The sequence below is a fragment of the Oryctolagus cuniculus genome, chromosome 8 (assembly GCF_051225735.1).
Source record: "Oryctolagus cuniculus isolate XC-2025 breed Fujian yellow rabbit chromosome 8, ASM5122573v1, whole genome shotgun sequence".
Taxonomy (NCBI): Eukaryota; Metazoa; Chordata; class Mammalia; order Lagomorpha; family Leporidae; genus Oryctolagus; species Oryctolagus cuniculus.
Window position 1 is genome coordinate 33,526,965 of NC_142874.1, and position 20,381 is coordinate 33,547,345.

Below are 20,381 nucleotides of genomic sequence, written 5' to 3' on the forward strand. Positions count from 1 at the left end.
AATAGCTACATGACATTTTCTTAGAAAAGAAGGAAGCATCTGCCTGGGTACCACTGCTGCTCTCCTGTCTGTCTCACTGAACTGCACTTTGCTGTCAGAGTATTCACCATTGTAATCATGGCACAGAAGTTCCTGCTCCCTCTCACACCATCCTTGACCTGACTGAGTGCCAGCTGCCCAAAGTTAAGGACCTAACTTTATCAGTATTGTATGAGAGGACTTCAACATGTTTGTGGGAAAATGGAATTAAAAGGCAAGTGTATGGGCAAGCATTTAGTTTAGCAATTAAGACACTGGTTAGGTTGCCTACATCCCATATCAGAGTGTCTGGATTCAAGTTCTGACTCTAACTTCCTGCTAATGCAGACCCTGGGAGGCAAGAGGTGAGAGCTCACATGGTTAGGTCCTGGCCATCCATGTGACAGACACCTCATTGACTTACCAGTCCCCAGCTTCACGCTGGCCCTGACCTTAGCTCTTAAGGGCATTTGGGGGAATTAACCAGCAGAAGGAAGATTTCTTTCTGTCTCTGTGTGGCTCTGTCTTTGTGTCTGCCTTATTTATAAAGACAAAGAAGTAAATAATAGAAAACAAAACTATGAATAAAAGTTTATTTTTGTTGCAAAAACAAATTAAAATCTGTGAATATTTTTCCATAATACACATTTTCTTTAAACCTTCTGAATTTCTCTCAAATGCATGGATCTGGAAAATTTTTGTAGAAAAAAAAAGCCTACCTTTTAATTCCATTTTCCATGAACTTGTGAAGTGCTCTTATATATCCTTAGCCCCTATTACTTAGGCACACAATGACGATGTCTTAAATTGAATTCATCTCTCTAGCCTAGAGAGATTTACAGAGGTGGTGTTTTTTAAGATTGATTGATTGATTTGAAAGTCAAAGTTATACAGAGACACCTTCCATCTTCTGGTTTATTTTCCATGGCTACAACAGCCAGGGCTGAGCCAGGCTGATGCCAGTAGCCAGGAGCTTCTTCTGGGCCTCCCATGTGGTGACAGGATTCTCAGCACTTGGGCCATCTTCTGCTGCATTTCCTAGGCCATTAGCAGGGAGCTAGATCCAAAGTGGAGCATCTGGGACATGAACCTATGCCTGCCGGCCCCATAAGGGATGCAGACATTGCAGATGGGGGCTTTACCTGCCATGCCACAATGCCAGTTTTCTGATGGCCATTAAGTAGGATGCTTTAGCAGCCTTTCAGGGCCTGAGTACCAGACAGAGGCCTCAGTCAGAGAAAACATCTGAAGTCAAAGTACCAATTTCCAGCCTGCAAGTTAATTAGTTTGCCCCATTAAAACTCTCCTACAATTTTGATTTAATATGGAGGTCACCTTCATTTTCTGCCGAAGTTTATATGGAAAGTTGTTTTGTATTTTTCAACAGCTGCAACTCTCCAGGAGGCCTGTCGTAAAATAACGTCTGCTGGCTGATGTCTGAGGACACTCAGCCTTCAGGCAGTGAGGCAAAGACAGGCCAGCCAGTGGATCTAGAAGTGATTATTTCAGACTGTCCCTAGTTGTGAGCCCCATGTGTACCCAACCTGGTGACTATGGTAATATGCAGTGAATGGTGGAGGACGACAAGGAAAAATCTTCCACTGCTGTTTAAGATGTGTTATGTTACAGACATGTTCACTGCATCATTATTGATTATGGCAAAAGACTGTCAACTAAATGTCCAGTAATAAGTTCTTGATAAAATATGATGCATCTATACATGAAATATGATGCAGCTATTAACAAGAGTAAGGTGCTCTTCTGTATGTTAATGAGGAATGATTTTTTAAAAATCTTTTATTTGAAAAGCAGAGTTACAGAGAGAGATGGAGAAAGAAATCTTCCATCTACTGGCCCACTCTCCAAATGGAAGTTTTCTGATTTTTCTTTTATCATGAGGATCATTCCAGGGGCCAGCATGTGACACAATGGGTTAAGCCACCACTTGCCAAATTAGCATCTCATATGAGTTCCAGTTCTAGTCCCAACTGTTACACTTCTGATTCAGCTCCTTGCTAATGGGCCTGGGAAAGCAGCGGAAGATGGCCCAAGTACTTGGGCTCTTACCACCTGGGTGGTTTTTTTTTTTTTTTTAGAAAACTTTTATTTGATAAATATAAATTTAAAAATACAACTTTTGGATTATAGCGGTTTCCCACCCCCAAAACCACCCTCCCACCCGCAAACCAACTTATCTCTTACTCACTCTCCCATCCCATTCTTCATTAAGATTCATTTTTCAGCCGGATCCGCATGCCTTAAGGGCTGATTCTGAGGCCAGAGTGCTGTTTAGGATATCTGCCATTCTATGGGTCTGCTGTGTATCTCACTTCCCATGTTGGATCGTTCTCTCCCTTTTTTATTCTATCAGCTAGTATTTGCAGACACTAGTCTTGTTTATGTGATCCCTTTGGTTCTTAGTCCTATCATTATAATCAATTGTGAACAGAAATTGATCACTGGGACTAGTGAGATGGCATTGGTACATGCCACCTTGATGGGATTGAATTCAAATCCCCTGGTATGTTTCTAACTCTACTGTTTGAGGTAAGTCAGCTTGAGCATGTCCCAAATTGCACATCTCTTCCCTCTCTTATTCCCACTCTTATATTTAACAGTGATCACTTTTCAGTTAAGTTTCAGCACTTAAGAAGAATTGTGTATTGATTACAGTATTCAACCAAAAGTATTAAGTAGAACAAACAAAAAAAAGTACTAAGAGGGATAACATATTAAGTTGTTCATCAACAGTCAGGGTGAGGGCTGATCAAGTCACCGTTTCTCCTAGTGTTCATTTCACTTTAACAGGTTTCCTTTTTGGTGCTCAGTTAGTTATCACCTATCAGGGAGAACAAGTGGTATTTGTCCCTTTGGGATTGGCTTATTTCACTTAGCATAATGTTTTCCAAATTCCTAACAGGGATAACTTTTCAGTTAAAATTTAAACACCCAAGAATAATTGTGTGTTAATTAAGGAGTTCAACCAATGGTACTAGAACAAAAAAAAAATACTAAAATGGATAAAGTATTACATTGTACATCAACCGTCAGGACAAGAGCTGATCAAGTCACTGTTTCTCATAGTGTCCATTTCACTTCAACAAGTTTCCCCCATGCGGATCCGGCTGAAATGCCCATGAGAGTATTTCAGGCATGGAAAGCCAAGACACTCTGTCAAAAAAAAAAAAAAAAAAAAAAACCCTAAATGAAAGATCTCCACGGGTGAGATCCCAGTGGAAAGAACAGGTCATCAAAGAAGGAGGTACCTTTCTCTGAAGGGAGGAGAGAACTTCCACTTTGACCATGGCCTTGTCTAAATATGATCAGAGTCGGTGAACTCAGAGGGCTTCCATAGCCTTGGCAGCTCATGACAAGAGCCTAGGGTGATTACTGAGGCCATAAACAAGAGTGTCAATTTGTTAAGTCAACAACAGGAGTCACTGTGCACTTACTCCTCATGTAGGATCTTTGTCCTTAGTGTGCTGTACATTGAGATTTAATGCTATAACTAGTACTCAAACAGTATTTTTCACTTTATGTTTCCGTGTGGGAGCAAACTGTTGAAATCTTAACTTAATGTATGCTAAACTGATCTTCTGTATATAAAGAGAATCAAAAATGAATCATGATGTGAATGGAAGGGAAGAGGGAGTGGGAAATGGGAGGGTTGCAGTGGGAGGGATGTTATGGGCGGGAAGCCATTGTAATCCATAAGCTGTACTTTGGAAATTTATATTAATTAAATAAAAGTTAAAAAAGATTCATTTTTAATTATCTTTATATGCAGATCAGCTTAGTATATACTAAGTAAATATTTCAACAGATTGCACTCACACAGACACACAAAGTATAAAGTACTGTTTGAATATTGGTTTTACTGTTAATTCTCATAGTACAGCGCATTAAGGACAGAGATCCTACATGGGGAGCAAGTGTACAGTGACTCCTGTTGTTGATTTAACAATTGATATTCTTATTTATGATGTCAGTAATCACCCAAGCCTCTTGTCATGAGCTGCCAAGGCTATGGAAGCCACTTGAGTTCACAAACTCCGACTGGGTGGAGTACTAGGCTCCTGGTTTCAGCTTGGCCCTGCCCTGGCTATTGTGACCATTTGGGGAGTGAACCAGTTGGTGGAAGATTTTTCTTTCTCTTTCTCTCTTCCTTTCTGTAACTCTGCCTTTCAAATAAATAACTGAATAAACCTTTTTAAAAAATCAGGAAACATTAAAAATATATATCATGCTTCCATCATTCATAGCTGATAAGATAATGGATAGGACACATACATGTACACACACAGTATATATGAATGGATAAACTTTGAAAAGATGAATAGCAAACTGACACAGATCCTTTCTGGGTGGAGGGCATAGGCAAATAGTGCGAGAAGGAATCCTAAATTTCATTGCATGCTCTTTTGTACAGGCAGGAAAATTTTATTGGGTATTTGTTTGTTTTTCAACAAAAAATTAAGTTTTTATGGAAGTTTAATGACAGAAAATCTGATGGAGAAGGGAAATGACTCTTTGAGTAGTTTTTGCATTTAAGTCCTCACTGAGTTCCTGTCCCCTTTGTGGCACTACTGTGGGCTGGAGATGCTGATGATTCAGGCAGTCCTGAGTGCAGTGAGGACAAGGGCTCTGGAACCATGAGGGAGAATGACCAGGGTGGAGAGAGGGCGCTGTTTGAGGGAGGGTGTCCAGAGGAGGTCTCTGAAAAGGTGCATTTGGGTTGACCACTGAATAATGAGAAGCCAGCTGTGTGTGGGCAACAGAGTTCCCTCCAGGCAGGAGGACAGCAAAGGTCAGTCGGGAAAGCTTTAGAGAGAAAGAGGTCTTGAATTTCTGGTGCAGCTTGAGTGGAAGCTACAGTCCAGCGCATTTACCCAGAATGAAGAAGCAGTAGTATTGGGCAGCAGTGGGGATTCAGTTTAAGTCAGTAGGATGAGGCCTTGGGTGCAGGGGGTCCTGGCAGCTGCTCGGTCCCTCTTGAGGACACAGCCCACATATACCCCTCCTCTGGGTGTTTTCTGGTCTTGTGTGCTGTGATTCCTTAGACTGCTGATGGCAGCCTTTTGCACTCTGGGCAGTTACAGGGTTGTGTTCTGAGATGGAGACTGCATGGCTGGGCCAGGGAGGCCTCCTCTGTCCCTGACTGGCAGAAAGGGCAGTGGGTGACGTCAGCAGCTTTGAGGCTTCACATAAGACGTTGACACTGGCCTTGCCCTGTTGTACTCATCTGTAAAGTGGGTTTGTAGGGTCCGCAGCCCACTTTCCAAGATTGTCAAGTAGAGAGCCAAAATGAGATGACCTGTTACTCTCCTATAAAGTATTAGGTGTTAGACAGATGGCAGTGGTTGTTAGTAACAATGTGGAAATAATGACAGTTTGGGCAGAGTTTGAATATGGATAGCCCATTTCTGCTAAACATCTCATGCTAGCACCTGGGTTCTATTCTTTTTTATTTGACTGTTTTGGGAGAAAAAAGAAAATTAAGTTCATTCTAACTCCTCAGTATGGTGACTGGCAAATATCCAAAGGATATGTTTCTTTTCAACCAACTATGTTTCTTTTCAACCAGCGCTGTGAGTTTGTAACCACACTGAAGCAGGGTCTGTTGTCTTTCATGTAGAGCTTCTTAAATTTTTACCTTGACTCTGCTGTCTGTTTCTTTATGGGCTCTGCCTCAGGCTTACTTCTGTACAGTGGAGGTATTTGCCTGTGGAGTGTGTGCCTGAGTTAGAATTATGTACATTCTAACCAGTCGCCTTTTTATCACTGTTACAGTCCACCACTTTTATCCCTTTGGCGCATGCTTTGTGAAGTATAAAGCGAGGACAGAATTTTCTTTTAAGTTTTATTTATGTTAACACCAAAGCCTCCTTTATCTGGAAGACAAGCTGACGTGCGGTCTTGAATGTTGGGCTCAAAACGAACTTCATGTATCAGGACCTAAAATGATCCTGTTTCCTTTCACTCTCCCATTTGTAATTCTAACCCAGGAGACTGCATGTCCCTGAATACACCAACAGCATTTGGAGCTCTTGGGAAAGCTTCTGGCTTCTTAGTGATGTGAGTTGGCTTTGGTGCTCTCACTCCAAGCCATATTTAAAGTTACCATTGCTAACCCCACAGTTATTTTTTCTTAACTTTTCAATTTGGAGGGGAGGTAGCATAACATGTTCTTCTGGATCTGCTGTATATGCCGACACGATTCCTGTTTAAACGTCTAGCTTTAGTGGTCTATGGCTGTAAGAAACATTTAATTCTTCTCCGTGATGATACCATTTGAATTGCTGTTAAACAGTATGTGGCCTGAAACAGTAAAGAACGGCGATTATTGATTGCTGAGGTGGCTTTCTCGCTCCCATCCTTTCACTGAGCCTTTTGACGCCCAAACGTATCTTTCTTCCTCTTTTGGAAACCGAGCTCCCTTCCTGCCCCACACAGAGCCTCGCAGATTACTTGAGATTTTTATTTGTGTTATCTCTATTTTGCTATTGACATTAGTGAGCTTACTGCACAATATCACAGAGAAACAGTGTTGCTCTTTGGAATGTTAATGAATTGCTTGCTGGCCAATTGCCATTTGCTCCAGTGTGTGAATTTGCTCTGTGTGTGTGTGTGTGTGTGTGTGTGTGTGTGTGTGTGTGTGTGGAAAGGAGAGCCGAGTAGCAGGGGTGGGATTGCATTTTTTTTTCCTCTTTGCAGCCAGTGACGTGAGCAAGCCTGGAACAATCAGGCTCGCTGCAAACAGGGTAGTTGAAGATGCTGGGGGAGGCAGCCTGGTGCTTCTTAAGCTAAGGCAGATCACGGCGCTCGCTCCGGAGCTGCTCAGGCACAACCTGACAGAGTCCCTTTAGTGCCAGAGCCTTGTCACGGCTGGAAAGTGCCTTTTTATTTCTCCGAACCCCTTCCTTGGTTGACCTTCGAAATGATTGGTGTGAATAGCGTTCAGAGTGCCAGCAAGGTACGCGTGAGGACCTCAGGCTCCGTGAAATACTCCCGGGAGGACTCTATCCGGCGGCAGTCCCACCGGTCAAAGTCCATGAAAATTTCCAACTCCTCAGAGTTTTCTGCTAAGGAAACCAAGGTAAAGAAATCCCCTGCTAAACCTTATTGCCATTTGTATGGTATCGTAACAGTGTTTGATAGTGTTTGCTGTGTCTAATGTCCAGTGACAGACTCACAAGGAGTATAAAATGGCTCTAAGCTAATCAGGTATGATCAGGTGGAAGGGATGCTACCTGAACTCTGTGTACAAAGATTGCTGGGGTGTGGGTCGGTTTTGCAAAGATCCAGTGTGTGGAAGGGAAGGGCTGCAACAATGCTCAAAACGAGATGACTGGGGGAACTGTTGGTTGGCACATTGATCTTGCTTTTAGTATCAGAAAGGTTGCCTTGACAAGTGATTTTTCAGTGCAGTGTATTTTTAGCACTCCAGAAATCCAGAGACAGTGTCCATGATTTTATCTTTCATTGGTTCCTTTTGCCTTTCCTCCACTGGCCTCCCACTCTTCCTTAGCGTGTGGAGCTGATGCACAATTAGCCCTGGCCATGTGGAGCGTCCTTAGCCCCAGGTGTACGTAATTAGGAGAGAATTCCTCTGTCGTGTTCCAAACACATGTGTGTGTGCTGAGGCTCTGCTGCAGTTGAACAGTTCGTGCTTTTACAGCTGTCTTTAAGATAATCTCGTCTTTGTTCGTGTGAAATGTGAAGGGAGTGATTACGTAGTGAAGTGGGCATTTACTACATACAACATATTCTTGAGATTCTTCCCACCACCATCTGTGTGAGCAGGCTACTCAGAAACACTCCCACTCCACAGGTTTAAAAATGGAATAATAGAATCATAGGATCACAGAACTCCAGGGCCGGAGAGGGAGATGATTGCAGTGGAGACTCACTGGCTTCATCAGGTGCAGAGAAGGCTCTGGGAGGGGTCTCGGTGTCATTTCAGTCTTCCCGTGGGTTCCGTCCTGCATGTGAGAGCAGTGTCAGGCTTTCACCCCTGCCCCCCTTGCTTCCATGACATTACATTATGGCGAGACTTTGATAACCGATTCCCCTCAAAATATGGCAGGGGAGGGGCAGCAAAATCCCTTAGTATGACTTCTTCTCCACCCCCTTAGATCATGACACAGTGGAGCCCAACCCCATTGGTCATTAGCTAATTGACTCCCGTAAGTCGGCAAATGTGGCTTTTCCCCCTCATATTTTTTAAAAAGCTGTAGCTTTGGGAAAAACATGTGCCTTTACAGTCCTTGAGTGTGGTCCAGTGGGAATGTATTAGTTTCTACTGAACCTGTGGAGTGACCACTGCAGTTTCTGCTGAGACAGACCTGTCTAAGCGCATAAGTGTATGTAGGCATGTGTATGATTCTCAACAGGGGCATAGAGTGAGCTTCTGTAGGGAGCACCAGGAAGCATCTCTGGATTGGGCTTCTGTGGTTTAATGTTTGCAGCCAGATGTTGTAGGAAGATCAAGAAGTCATCCTTAACTCTGTTGTGGTCTCCTCACTCCCATCCCGAGGATAGTGTAAGCATTGTGATATTAGTGGGTGCACCCAGAATTATGCTGGTGTTGGGTAATGTTGAAATCTACATGAGTACCAAATGAAGGATTCCTGACCACCCTGTCTGTCATACAGCACAGGCACTCTCACTTAATATGTGCTTGTGAACTTTTGGAGGAAATACTGCAAACATTTCAATAAATTTGCAGTAGAAAAGATTCTTTTGGAATTGTAATCGATAGGTTTCCACGTGATACTTTGGAGATTATAGTTAGTTTTTTAAGAATTATTATTTTTTGAGGCATATATGGTCTCTACATTCTGGAGTATGTATTCTAGGATGTATCCAAGCTCCCAGTGTCTTACAAGAAATTTTTCTTTTTAGAATTGTTTAGTCTTTTAAAATTTAATGCCAAAAGAAGCTAGTTTAAAACAACGTGAGAACTGAAAAATCCGATAGGTTGAATCTAATCTTTCACTAGCCGTTTGTATCGCCTAAGTGAAGTCTACTGAAGAACAGTATAGGCTTGTACCTTGAATTATATTATAGACAAGTATAAATACATGTCAGTACATATTCTTACCCACAGTGTACACATTTTACTCCAAGTGCTAATAATCAGAATTCTTGTTCACCTTATTTCTATCTAGTAGTACTTTTTTAACTCTTCAAATCAGGGTTTCTTCCTGCTAAACATGTAAGTAGCACATTTTGATTAACTGACTCTTCATCCAAAATGTTGGATTTCTAATCTGATGATAAGAAAAATTTTCACACAGCCCCTACCTCCCAACCCCTTGCACACCCTCCTTATAAAAAGAGGGGAAGGGGAGCTAGATACCACTAACTCATGATGTGCTCCTGGCATTTAATTCTTCCTCTCTAGAGCTCTGTCTGGCTCTTTCTACAATAAGTGTTCAGAGAGTTGGAATTGTAATATTACGGTATTCCTTGAAAACTTTCATCTTTGATGTTTCTATGTTTTGTTGGCTATAATGGTTTATTTAAATATCCATTCTTCCGTAGTCCTGACTTTTCATCTGGTTCACTCATTTTTGTTCTGTAATTGAAGCCAGTGTTAAAGGACTTCTGGAAGGATTAGGTACTCTTTGGTTTTGATTTTAGCTTTAAGAAAAAAATAGAGCTTTCATTGACCTAATCATCTTAAATTACGAAAACTGAATTTTCTAATCCTTTCTGGCCTAGATCGACATTGTCTGAACAATATTTCTTGACTTAACAAAACACAAATTTTGTATGTTGTTTTATTCAAAACATGTTTCACTGTGTGTACTTTTTTTTTTTTCCCTTTAAGATGATGTTGAATCTATTTGTTCCTCTCTGGATAGTATGGCTTTGCCTATAAAATTGTAAAGCAGATAAAGTAGGCAGGGTGTCAGTGTTAATATGTTTTGGAAGAATATTTATGCATTTTGTGGAGACCAGCATTTATTATTAAGGTGTATTAATTACATTTCACTTGTGTCTGGTATTGGAAGAGTTACCAGCAAGGCTCCTGGCCATGAGGGGGCAGTGCAGATCTTCCTGCTGTCAGGGCCAGCTGCCTCTCTGCCTATGACTTAAGCAGTGTTTTGGAATCAATTTCTTGAAAGTATACTCCAGAATTTGGGGTGTTCAATAAGGACATGTTGATTCAAGCCTCAATCTTGCTGCACATTTCCACATTCTTTGAGTTTAGTTAAATCTCAAAAATGGATTATTTTGATATTGCTTAATTTTTAACATGATTAAGGTTTAAAATATAATGCTATAAAAGATCATGTTGATGAAACCACTCTTTCCTTATGCATCTCTTGACAAACAGCAGTATCCACTTAGATGTGGAACAGCACAACACAATGCTTCTGTTTCTTTATATTGTGGCAATGATTATTGAATGCCCAGTTGAATTGTACAGGCATGTTTGAAGAAAAGTATGAGGCTGGAGTTTAAACCAAACATTCCCTAGATGATAATCATGTGGATTTAACTGAGCTGTTTAAAGTTATTATTTAGGGCCAATACTGTGGCATAGTAGGTTAAAGCCTCTGCCTATAGTGCTGGCATCCCATGCGGGCACTGGTTGGAGACCTGGCTATTCTGGTTCCAGTCTAACTGGAACCAGGCTGTTCTGGTTCCCAGGAAAGCAGCAAAAGATAGCTCAAGTGCTTGGGACCCTGCACCCATGTGGGAGACCTGGAAGAAGCTCCTGGCTCTTGGCTTTGCCCTGGCCCAGTCTGTGCTGTTGCAACTATTTGGGGAGCGAACTAATAGATGGAAGATTCTCTCTCTCTCTCCTTCATTCTATGTATTTCTGCCTTTCAAATAAATAAATATAAAATAAAGTTTATTATTTAACAATAGAGCAAAGAAGTGAATTTCTGTGGCAGTGACATTTCAGAAACTAACAATAAACCTTCTGTTATTTTTGGTGGTGCACAGTGAAAACATTGGCCATTTGCTTTGTTGGCCAGGACGCTGTGTCCTGGAGGTCTAGCCTGGGGTTTTGCTCACTATTTGGAGTGTGCTCCTAGACAAGTCACTTTCCCTCCCTGACACACTCATCTATAAAATTCAGGAGCTGAAAAAAATGGTGTCGTTGTTCTGACCAATGTTAATTTTAGAAATCCTGCAGAGGTTGATGGGGTTATTTCGTCTGTGAAATGAACCTAATGACTGAGTTAGATTCAAGGAAGGTGAGTTTGATGTGTATTTTGAATAAATCTGTTTCTGCAGTAGGAAATGTTAACCATCAGTATGTTAAAGAAAAATGCAAATGCTTTGCTCCAAAACACTGCTTTGGGAGTGCTTAATTCATTGCTTTTAAAACATGTTGCAATAATGTTGAAAGGCACCATCAACTCTATTCTCTGTGTTCTGCATAGGCTTTGCGTGCTATTTCTTTAGCACTGTTAGGTAAATGCTAATCATTTTTCTCTCTGTGAGTCAAATCCGTACACAAAAGACCCTGAAGCAATCATTACAATGGCCTTTTGCAACCTTGAAGCGTTAGTGGGAGGCTTGCAGATTGTTGTTTTGTAGACTAAAGCTACAGCCTGGGAAGGAGATTCTGGTCAAAGGGGTCATTCATATCTGCCTAATTTTAAAATTTGTATCTCCTATAATTTGGAAAAAAAAAACCCTTAGTCACAATTTGAAATTTTTCCTGCAAACCTCTCTCACTTTGTTTATTATTAAATTGGAGGAGAACATCCTCTGGCTGGATCCTTTCAGAGAGACAACTATTAGGCTAGACTATCAAGAACATCTCCGCACCACTTATAACCCTGGCAGGCAAGAGCATCAGGGAGGAGGCGTTTTCACAAGGTAGATCTGGCAGTGCAAAGATAAAGACACTTATGTCTCCAGAACTCTTGTTTTTTCTGATCTTGGCTCTATTCTCCTTACACTGTGCTTCTCGTGTTCCAAGAAGTTAGGCTTTTCTTCCAGGTGTGATTCTGCCAAACTAACACATTCTGATGTTTAATGTGATCATTACCCAAAGGAGATCTTAAGAAGAGACTTGTTTCCTTCTAGAAGGTAGTTCTGTAGATTTCATCATTATAAATAGCTATTTATCCCCCTTAAGACTTGAGTCAGCCTTGTCTCAAAGGCTTTCACTGCTGTTGGTTTTATTTTTATGTTACAAAAGCTAACAAAGTGACACTGGTTTTTCCTACAGGGTTTGTTTGTTTGGACTCTCCCTAAACTCCAAAAATCCTTGCTCTGCACCTGCCTCCCTGCTTGTTTCTTTGAATTTCTCAGATCCTGCCGGCACTTTCATGTAAATTAGCATTTTTTAAAAGATTTTTTTTATGCTAGAGGTAGAGTTACAGACAGAGAGGAGAGATAGAGAGAAAAGTATTCCATCCTCTGGTTCGTGCCCCAAATGGCTGCAAGGGCCAGAGCTGGGCCCATCAGAAGCCTGGAGCCAGGAGCCTCTTCCAGATCTTTCACAGGGGTACAGGGGCCCAAGTTCTTGGGGCATCTTCTACTGCTCTCCCATGCCGTAACAAAGAGCTAGATCGGAAATGGAGTACCTGGGGCTGGAACCAGCCCCATGTGGGATTCTGCTGGCTTTACCTGCTATGCCACAGCCCTGACTGCAATTAGCATTTTTTTTAAAGGATGTACAAATAATTATTTAGGAGTAAATGTTCAATAAATTATGTTCCTCATGGGTTGATATTTGTTGACCCTTGAATGTAATTAGAAACAGATTTTTATTGTCACACTTATTTACTCATTTGCACTTGAGTGAAGTGCTGGTGTTCTTTGGCTTGAATGTCCCTAAATGAACTCCTAGTATCCTACAGTGTTCTTGCTCAGCCATTTCTTTTGCATGGACTGTTTGTATTTGAACTCACCTTTCCAATGAAGGTATCCTAATGTGGGTGTTTCAAAACTTCCTCAAGTATCTGAACATCACAAGGAAAAATACCCGTCCATAGCTGTTCCTAGCTCCTGTGACATCCTTGCCAGAATCAAGGGAAGGGAACATCTGTGAAATTTTATTATGCGTTAAGGTAGAAAAAATATTTTAAAGAGTTTTATGATCAGGGAGGTTAGCTTTAGGAGCTGTCCTGTGGAAATAAGCATGGCGACCGGGTATCTTGCATTGTCCAGGTTGATACCTTTTGTTTAGTGCAGTCTGTTGTTAGATAAGGATTATACTCAGCTTAGAGTCTAATACTAATTTTTTTTTTTGGACAGGCAGAGTTAGACAGAGAGAGAGACAGAGAGAAAGGTCTTCCTTTTTCATTGGTTTACCACCCAAATAGCTGCTACGGCCGGCGCACTGCAGCCATTGTGCTGTGCCGATCTGAAGCCAGGAGCCAGGTGCTTCCTCCTGGTCTCCCATGAGGGTGAAGGGCCCAAGCACCTGGGCCATCCTCCACTGCCTTCCCAGGCCACAGCAGAGAGCTGCACTGGAGAGGAGCAACCGGGACAGAATCCGGCGCTCCAACCAGGACTAGAACCCGGGGTGCCGGTGCCGCAGGTGGAGGATTAGCCTAGTGAGCCATGGCGCCGACTAGTACTAGATTTTTGTACTTCCTCATCCATGGTGATGCAGAAACCATGAGTAGCTAAGACAATACAGCTTCCTCTTCAGTGATATCCCATGAAAGTTACTCGTCTCTGTTTCCTTTCCCTTCTTTTTTTTTCATTTTTCGTTTTGCTTTTCAAGCAGATGACATTTCACTACATCTTGAAGTCCAGTATGCCATGTTCTGTTGGCACAACATTTAGTATGCTCGTTTTGATATATAGATCAGCTGATTTATTGGCATTTGTTTTGCTAGGTAGAGTCTTTGGAATGATTCATGTCAAAACTTTGATGAAAGTTCTAGCTAGGGTCTTCTCTTCCCAAGCTGAATCCTCTCATGTTGTGTACTTGGTTGTACCCTTCAGTTAAGGTTCCAAATGTGAAGTTCTACCTAGGGCACTGCATTCATCAGTATACTTCTTGTTGCCAGATTCAAATCTGGTGGGCTAATAAGACTATGTAGCTATCCCAAACAGCCTGGTCTTCTTGCACTACAGTGTCATTTAGTGGAATCACCTTCAACTCCGCAGCTCAGAAATCCATGGGGGCAGGCAGTAGGATTTCTCTAGATCTTGGAGCCCCAGCAGCTGTTGACAGGGAATGAATTCCTACTGAGCTTCTTCCTATAATTTTCTTCTGAGCTCTCTCAATATCAGTAAACTAAAAAAATTTGGGTTCTATATAGCTAGACCTGGTAGGTACATAAAAGAGCTTTGAGAGGCGCACTCTGTTACTGGCACTTGGAAGCAAAGTACCCACTGAGTTATGTGAATTTGTGATGAGTCTGTTCCTCACTACACATTCTTAAAACAGGTAAAATAGAAAGGCTCTCCAAAATACTTTTATTATGATTGGGCAATGTTCAGAGGAGATTTTTGCATGCCTCATCAACCCCCTGCTGTGATCTCTTAGACTGTGATTAAGTGATGTCGATGTACAGCAAAAAAATTAACTGCTGAGATTAGAATTTAAGGTAACAATATGGTTTTATCTCTATGCCCACATAAATGCCACTAAAATGACAGTAGCATTCATAGATCTTCAAGGACACAAAGAGAGAAAGGATGCCCTCAAGATTTCAAGACAATTTATAACATGGAAAGACATCACTATCATAGCACCCCAAAGAAAGCTGAAACCCCAGTACTGCAGATCTGGAAACCAAGGTGTGGGGAGCAGCTCGGACTAGACTAAGTTACTGGAATTAAGACTTATTCTATGCATCTGCTCTCCCACAATATGGCGCTGGGAGAGAAGTAAACAGCTTCCGCACAGCTGCCTCCAGTTCAACCAATTAACTGTAGGACTTGCTCCTGATTGGAGAGCAGCGTACTCAGCCGAGTTGGGATTGGCGGAGGAGGACTATAAAGGAGGAGAGAGACGGCATGCACCAGGAACATCTATGGGGAACATCTAAGGGAACCCGTGCAGCCCCCGAGAGAGCCGGCCGGCGGTGTGCCGCTCCCCTGCGGAAGTGGGGAATGCGGCCAGGGGGAACTGCCCTTCCACGGAGGTGGAAGGGATAGTAGCCAACCCGGGAAGAACCAGCAGCAAACCCGGGGAGGGCCGAGCAGACGAAAGAACAGCGCAGGGTCCTGTGTCGTTCCTCCACGAAGAGGGGGAGTGACACAAGGAAAGTGGCAGACTGATTTTGTTCCACAGGACACAGCGAAGACCCAGGAATTTTGGGACACTGGCTACATCTGATGTCCCCTAAAGCCTCTAAAATTACTAACTGGACCCTGTAGTTGCCCTCCCTTACCTTGTGTAACCAGGTAGTTTCCTATCCCGGTCCCCCATTTCCTGTTCCTCCTCTTTGGTGACTTTGGACTTTGGGAATCAAGCTCAGTGGAGGAGCAGTGAGATCCCCACATTGAAAATACCAGGAGTAAATATAAAGCATAGACAGTCCACAAACGGCAGTCTCTTCTCTCTCTCCTCCCACCATGCACTTTTTCTCAGTTACTTGAAGAAGTAAAAAGAGAAGGCTTGGTGTCCAATGAACAAGGAATTTAATAGGGAGAATGGAGGACTTCAAGGAGGTGCTTCCAGCATCATTGACATAATTATCTGAAGTGCTGACCATGTGGAGAGGAGAATGAATAGTTTTGTTGGAGTGTGTGGAGGTGGATTAAAGATGGGTTCATGGAAAACTAAGTACACAACAATATCAAAATGAGATGACGATTAACTCCAGGGAAAACAGAAGAGTTTACAAAGAAGGAATGGTGGCATAGTTCACAACATTGCTTAGCTGTGAGTTGTTTCTATGCAATCATAATAATGTAGCACTGCAAATCAGTAGACCTCCAAATTGTGATTGCAATGCAATTTTAATAGATGTTTTGGGAGGAGGAGAGAAGAGTGGGGTATGTGAGATAAGAAAGCTGAATGCTCTTTTCTCATAGTTCCACAGTTGAAAGTCAATAGTTCATATCAAAAATAGAGAAGCCAAAAAGGAGTTGAAAGAGGTTACATCTGGACAAGAAGACTCAGATGTGAAGCTTAAGAGATTGTCTGTTTCATTGTATGCCTTTGATCAATTTTTGATTGTATAAATTTTACACATGCATTTCCTTGAGATATATTTAAGTGAATAAGAAGAAAAATAGCAAATAAAGGTATATATGAAACTTGAATGATCTCCAGTGATGAGAATGCTTGTGCATATTAAATAACAATTTTTAACAAATACTACATAATAGGCACTTCTTTAAAACTAGAAAAAGTTCCATCTTTTCTACGACTTTTTCCATTAGCAGTCATGGGGTTTTACCATGTTCTGCTGCTTGCTGCTTTCATTGTTTTCAGTCTATGGTGAAATGTTAGGAAAACCTTAGTCCTTTCTTCCTCTCTTGAGAAGCAGCTCTTGGTCCTGAGACTGTCCACGCTACTTAGTTTCATGGAATGCTGGTGATAGTAGTTAGTGTTCGGTGCTTTGAATATATTTCCTCTTTTAGCAATATGAAAAACTAGCAATTCTATGTAGTTCCCCAAAATTTCTTTTGAAAATTTTCCTGTTTGTGAAATCTGAAAGCCTGGTATCCTCTGGATTAGATTATTTAATTTGACTATATTGATTGTTTTGGATAAAATCTATTCCCATTTGGTTTGTCTTCATTGCTTTAATGCATAGAAATGGCAGGGGACAAATGCCAGGCTGGCATTCTCTGTAAATGTCAAAGTCCTCCAGGGATTGTTTTTTGCAAGCCATTTATTAAAAAGGACTCAGCTTGTTATGCAGAAAACAGTTTTTTAACTGTGCATACCAACTTCATCATCATGTCCATAATCATTAAAGATAATTAGTCATTTTTCTTACATATTTAAAAAATGCTACATGTAATTTAGCAGGTCTCTGGAAATTTATGTTTTCTTTATGTTCTCAAATTATGAAGTGTTTTTATAATGATCCATGACTGCTACTTTTCAACAATTCACACTTCCTAATGGCAAATTGCATAATAGCAACTACAATCCAGAGTCTTCTATGGAAACACTGGTGTTGGTCATATTTCAGTGGCATGGATTATTTAGCCAAATCTAGATAGATTTTTGATAAAAAGTTATGATTCCAGAGGATCAGGAATTATAAAGCACAATGAACCTGGAATCGTGGTGCTAACACAAGTCAGAGAATGGTTGCGGGTACTGAAGGGTACTTTGGGCATTAATCTTTCACTCCAGTCTGATGCAGGTGACCTGCTAAGACTGTATTTGCATACACTTTTCCCAAGCTGTCAGGCTCCAGGGTTTTCACATTAAATCACTTTCAGATGGTGTTTTTGGCCACTTGTTTTTAATGTCTCAATTGGGTTGAAAAAAGATGAGGATACTTTTATAATCCATGTGCTCTTTCCATCTATATTTCAGTGAGTTCAGTGAGATTATCTCTTCTTTCTGGGGTCCCTATCCTCTTTTGGCAAGGTATTTTGACATAGTCATGGCACATCCAGTTTGGGAAAGATATGAAGAGTGTATAAAATAGTGAATCAAAAATGTATATAATATATAAACATATATATTGTAAATACATAGATAGGTATACACCCTGGAGTCAGATTATCCTAGTTTTGAATTTTTACTACGAGAGGGTTACTGGATTTAACAAGCTTAAATATAGAATACTGAGATAAATTTTTAAATTTCATATAATGAGTAATTTTTAGCATAAATGTAACTTTGAAAACATTAGGGGACATATTTATGCTCAAGAAGTTATTATATATCTGAAGTTGAAAAATAAACTTTGCTTCCTGCATCTGGCCTGGTGAACTTGCAACAAGTAATGATCCATCTAGCCTTCAGCTCCTGGAGCAGTCAGTATTGGGGTCATACCTCTAGGTCTGCTGATGGCTAGTCCCACTGTCCTCTTTTCCTACAGTTGCTGTTCAGTATCATTATCACTGAGGTCCCTATCTCCTCTTTCAACAGAAATTCTTGGAATACTTGCTCTGGTCAAGACAATGTATGTGGCATTACAGGCAGTAAAAGGAAGCAGAGGCTTAATCCACTGTCATCCTGTGGTTGATCTAGTCACTGTATTTTCAGTGTCATCTGTGTTTTTAGCTGAAGAGGGGATGTGTACATGCTATGATAAATATTCAAACAGTGCTAGATTATACACTGAAAACTAACTCTTCCAATACATGCCACCAGCTGCTCTGTCCAGAGGCAGGCATTGTCTTTTATTTATTTATTTATTTATTTATTTATTTATTTTTGGAGCAGGGGAGGGGTGTATCCTTTCAGAAATGTCTCATGTGTGACCAAATACACACCCACATTTTCCCCCCACAAAATGGAGACACTGTATCCACTGTTTGGCACCTGCTTTTTCTCTTTAACAATGTATCTTAATATATTGACTTCTTTCATAGCTTACCTGACTTTTGGTATGGATGGTTAACTGTTGAAACTGTTTTCTTTCTGAATTTTTAAATTTGTGCTTGAGGTGTACAAACATGGGCGAAGCCTCTCTTGTAATTCAGGAATATAGCCCAATTCATCCATATCTGCCATTGCCATTACTCAACTGCAAGCTACCTCCTCTCATATCAGTTCTGTCACGGTCCTTTTCCCAAAGCTTCTCCATACAGAAGTCAGGCTACCTTTAACATCATGGTTACTTGCAAATTGTGAAACCCAGCCCCTAAAATAGTGCCTTGAATGCAGATGCTAGATACCTTCAGGCCCCAGTCTCCTAGCCTCCCTCCCTCTCTTTCTTTCTTTTTTTTTTTTTCTAAGATTTATTTCTTTGAAAGGCAGAACTGGGCAGAGGGTGTGTGTGTGTATGTGTGTGTGTGAGAGAGAGAGAGAGAGAAGAGGGGGGAGGGAGGAGAGAGGAGAGAGAGAAAGAAAGTCTTCCATCTGCTAGTTCATTCCCCAAATGACTGCATCTGCCCGGGGCTGGACCAATCCAGAGCCAGGAGCTTCTTCCAGGTCTCCCATGTGGGTGCAGGGGCCTAAGAACTTGGGCCATTTTCCACTGCTTTCCCAAGCCACAGCAGAGAGCTGGATTGGAAGTGGAGCAATCAGAACCGGAACTGGTGCCCATATGGGATGCCAGCATGCAGGCAGCGGCTTTATCCACTACACCACAGCGCTGGCTACACTCCCTACCTTTTGATAGCACTAAAGTCAACTCACTGATTTGAGAGAGTGCTACAGCTGGCCCTAAAAGGTTCTAATCACTGGACTTATGGAGTCAGTTGCTTCTCCAGTAGATAATACCTTGATGGCCCATCTTGTCTACAGGGATTTCATTTAGGGGACTTCCAGGCCCAGGGCAGAAAGTAACTACTAGCTTCATGTAGTCTCCAGACTGACTCAAGCCCATTTGACCATCATAAAAATGCCCTAAAGAGCATAGCATCACTGACTAAAGAAAGGAATTTGTGAGCACCACTGACCAACCAGGAACTTGGACATGAGCTAAACATGCAATTCTCAGCCCCAACTTTAGTCTGTAAGAACCTCTACCCCTAGTCCCTTAGAGAGTTAAGCAATAGCTGCCTGACTCTTTGCTCCGTACTTTGCAAGTAAATAATTACATCATTACTGATGTCAGCAACTGACTTTCTGTGTGTTGGGCAAGCTGACCAAGTTTAGAAGATTCTGTCACAACTCCCCAGCTAGTTTAGGGCACTGCTTTGTCACAGTCACACTCCTGCTTCAAATCATCCAGTGCTTGCCCAGCAAGCACAGCCTGAGCCCCTGTTTTCTGGCCACAAGGCTTCTGGAGACCTGCTTGCCCGTTTGCCCTCACACACCATAGTTGGGCCCCCATACTCCACCTCGCCCTGGGGCCACTGTGCCCTGCCACTCCAGCCTTGTTTCTCACAGCCACTCAACTCAGCTGTGCCCCAAGAGCTACCACCTCTCTTTCCCGTTCCCATTGTCACTCAATGTTTTACTCCTTGTCACTCAAATGTCTTAACATTTGTCGTTACAGAAAGGCTTTCTCTGACTATCTAGTCAAAAGCTACTCTTTTGAGTTATATTATTATTTTTTTTTTTTTTTTTTTTTTTTTTTTTTTTTTTTACAGGCAGAGTGGATAGTGAGAGAGAGAGACGCAGAGAGAAAGGTCTTCCTTTGCCGTTGGTTCACCCTCCAATGGCCGCCGCTGCAGCCGGCGCACCGCGCTGATCCTGGCAGGAGCCAGGAGCCAGGTGCTTTTCCTGGTCTCCCATGGGGTGCAGGGCCCAAGCACCTGGGCCATCCTCCACTGCACTCCCTGGCCATAGCAGAGAGCTGGCCTGGAAGAGGGGCAACCGGGACAGAATCCGGCGCCCC

General features: G+C 41.9%; 1 protein-coding gene across 13 annotated transcripts in view; it reads left to right on the plus strand.

Moving 5' to 3' along the window:
- The window catches only part of PSD3 (pleckstrin and Sec7 domain containing 3), a 583,146-nt gene that overhangs the window by 412,915 nt on the left and 149,850 nt on the right, over positions 1–20,381 (plus strand). The window contains exon 1 of one of the 13 annotated variants that reach the window (XM_051819343.3): positions 6,733–7,114. The exons of the other annotated variants lie outside the window; for them this stretch is intronic. Coding sequence (XP_051675303.1) covers positions 6,956–7,114 — 159 coding nt within the window. The 5' untranslated portion in view covers positions 6,733–6,955. Of the gene's footprint in view, positions 1–6,732; positions 7,115–20,381 lie in introns of those variants that run through there. 13 annotated transcript variants of the gene reach the window in all.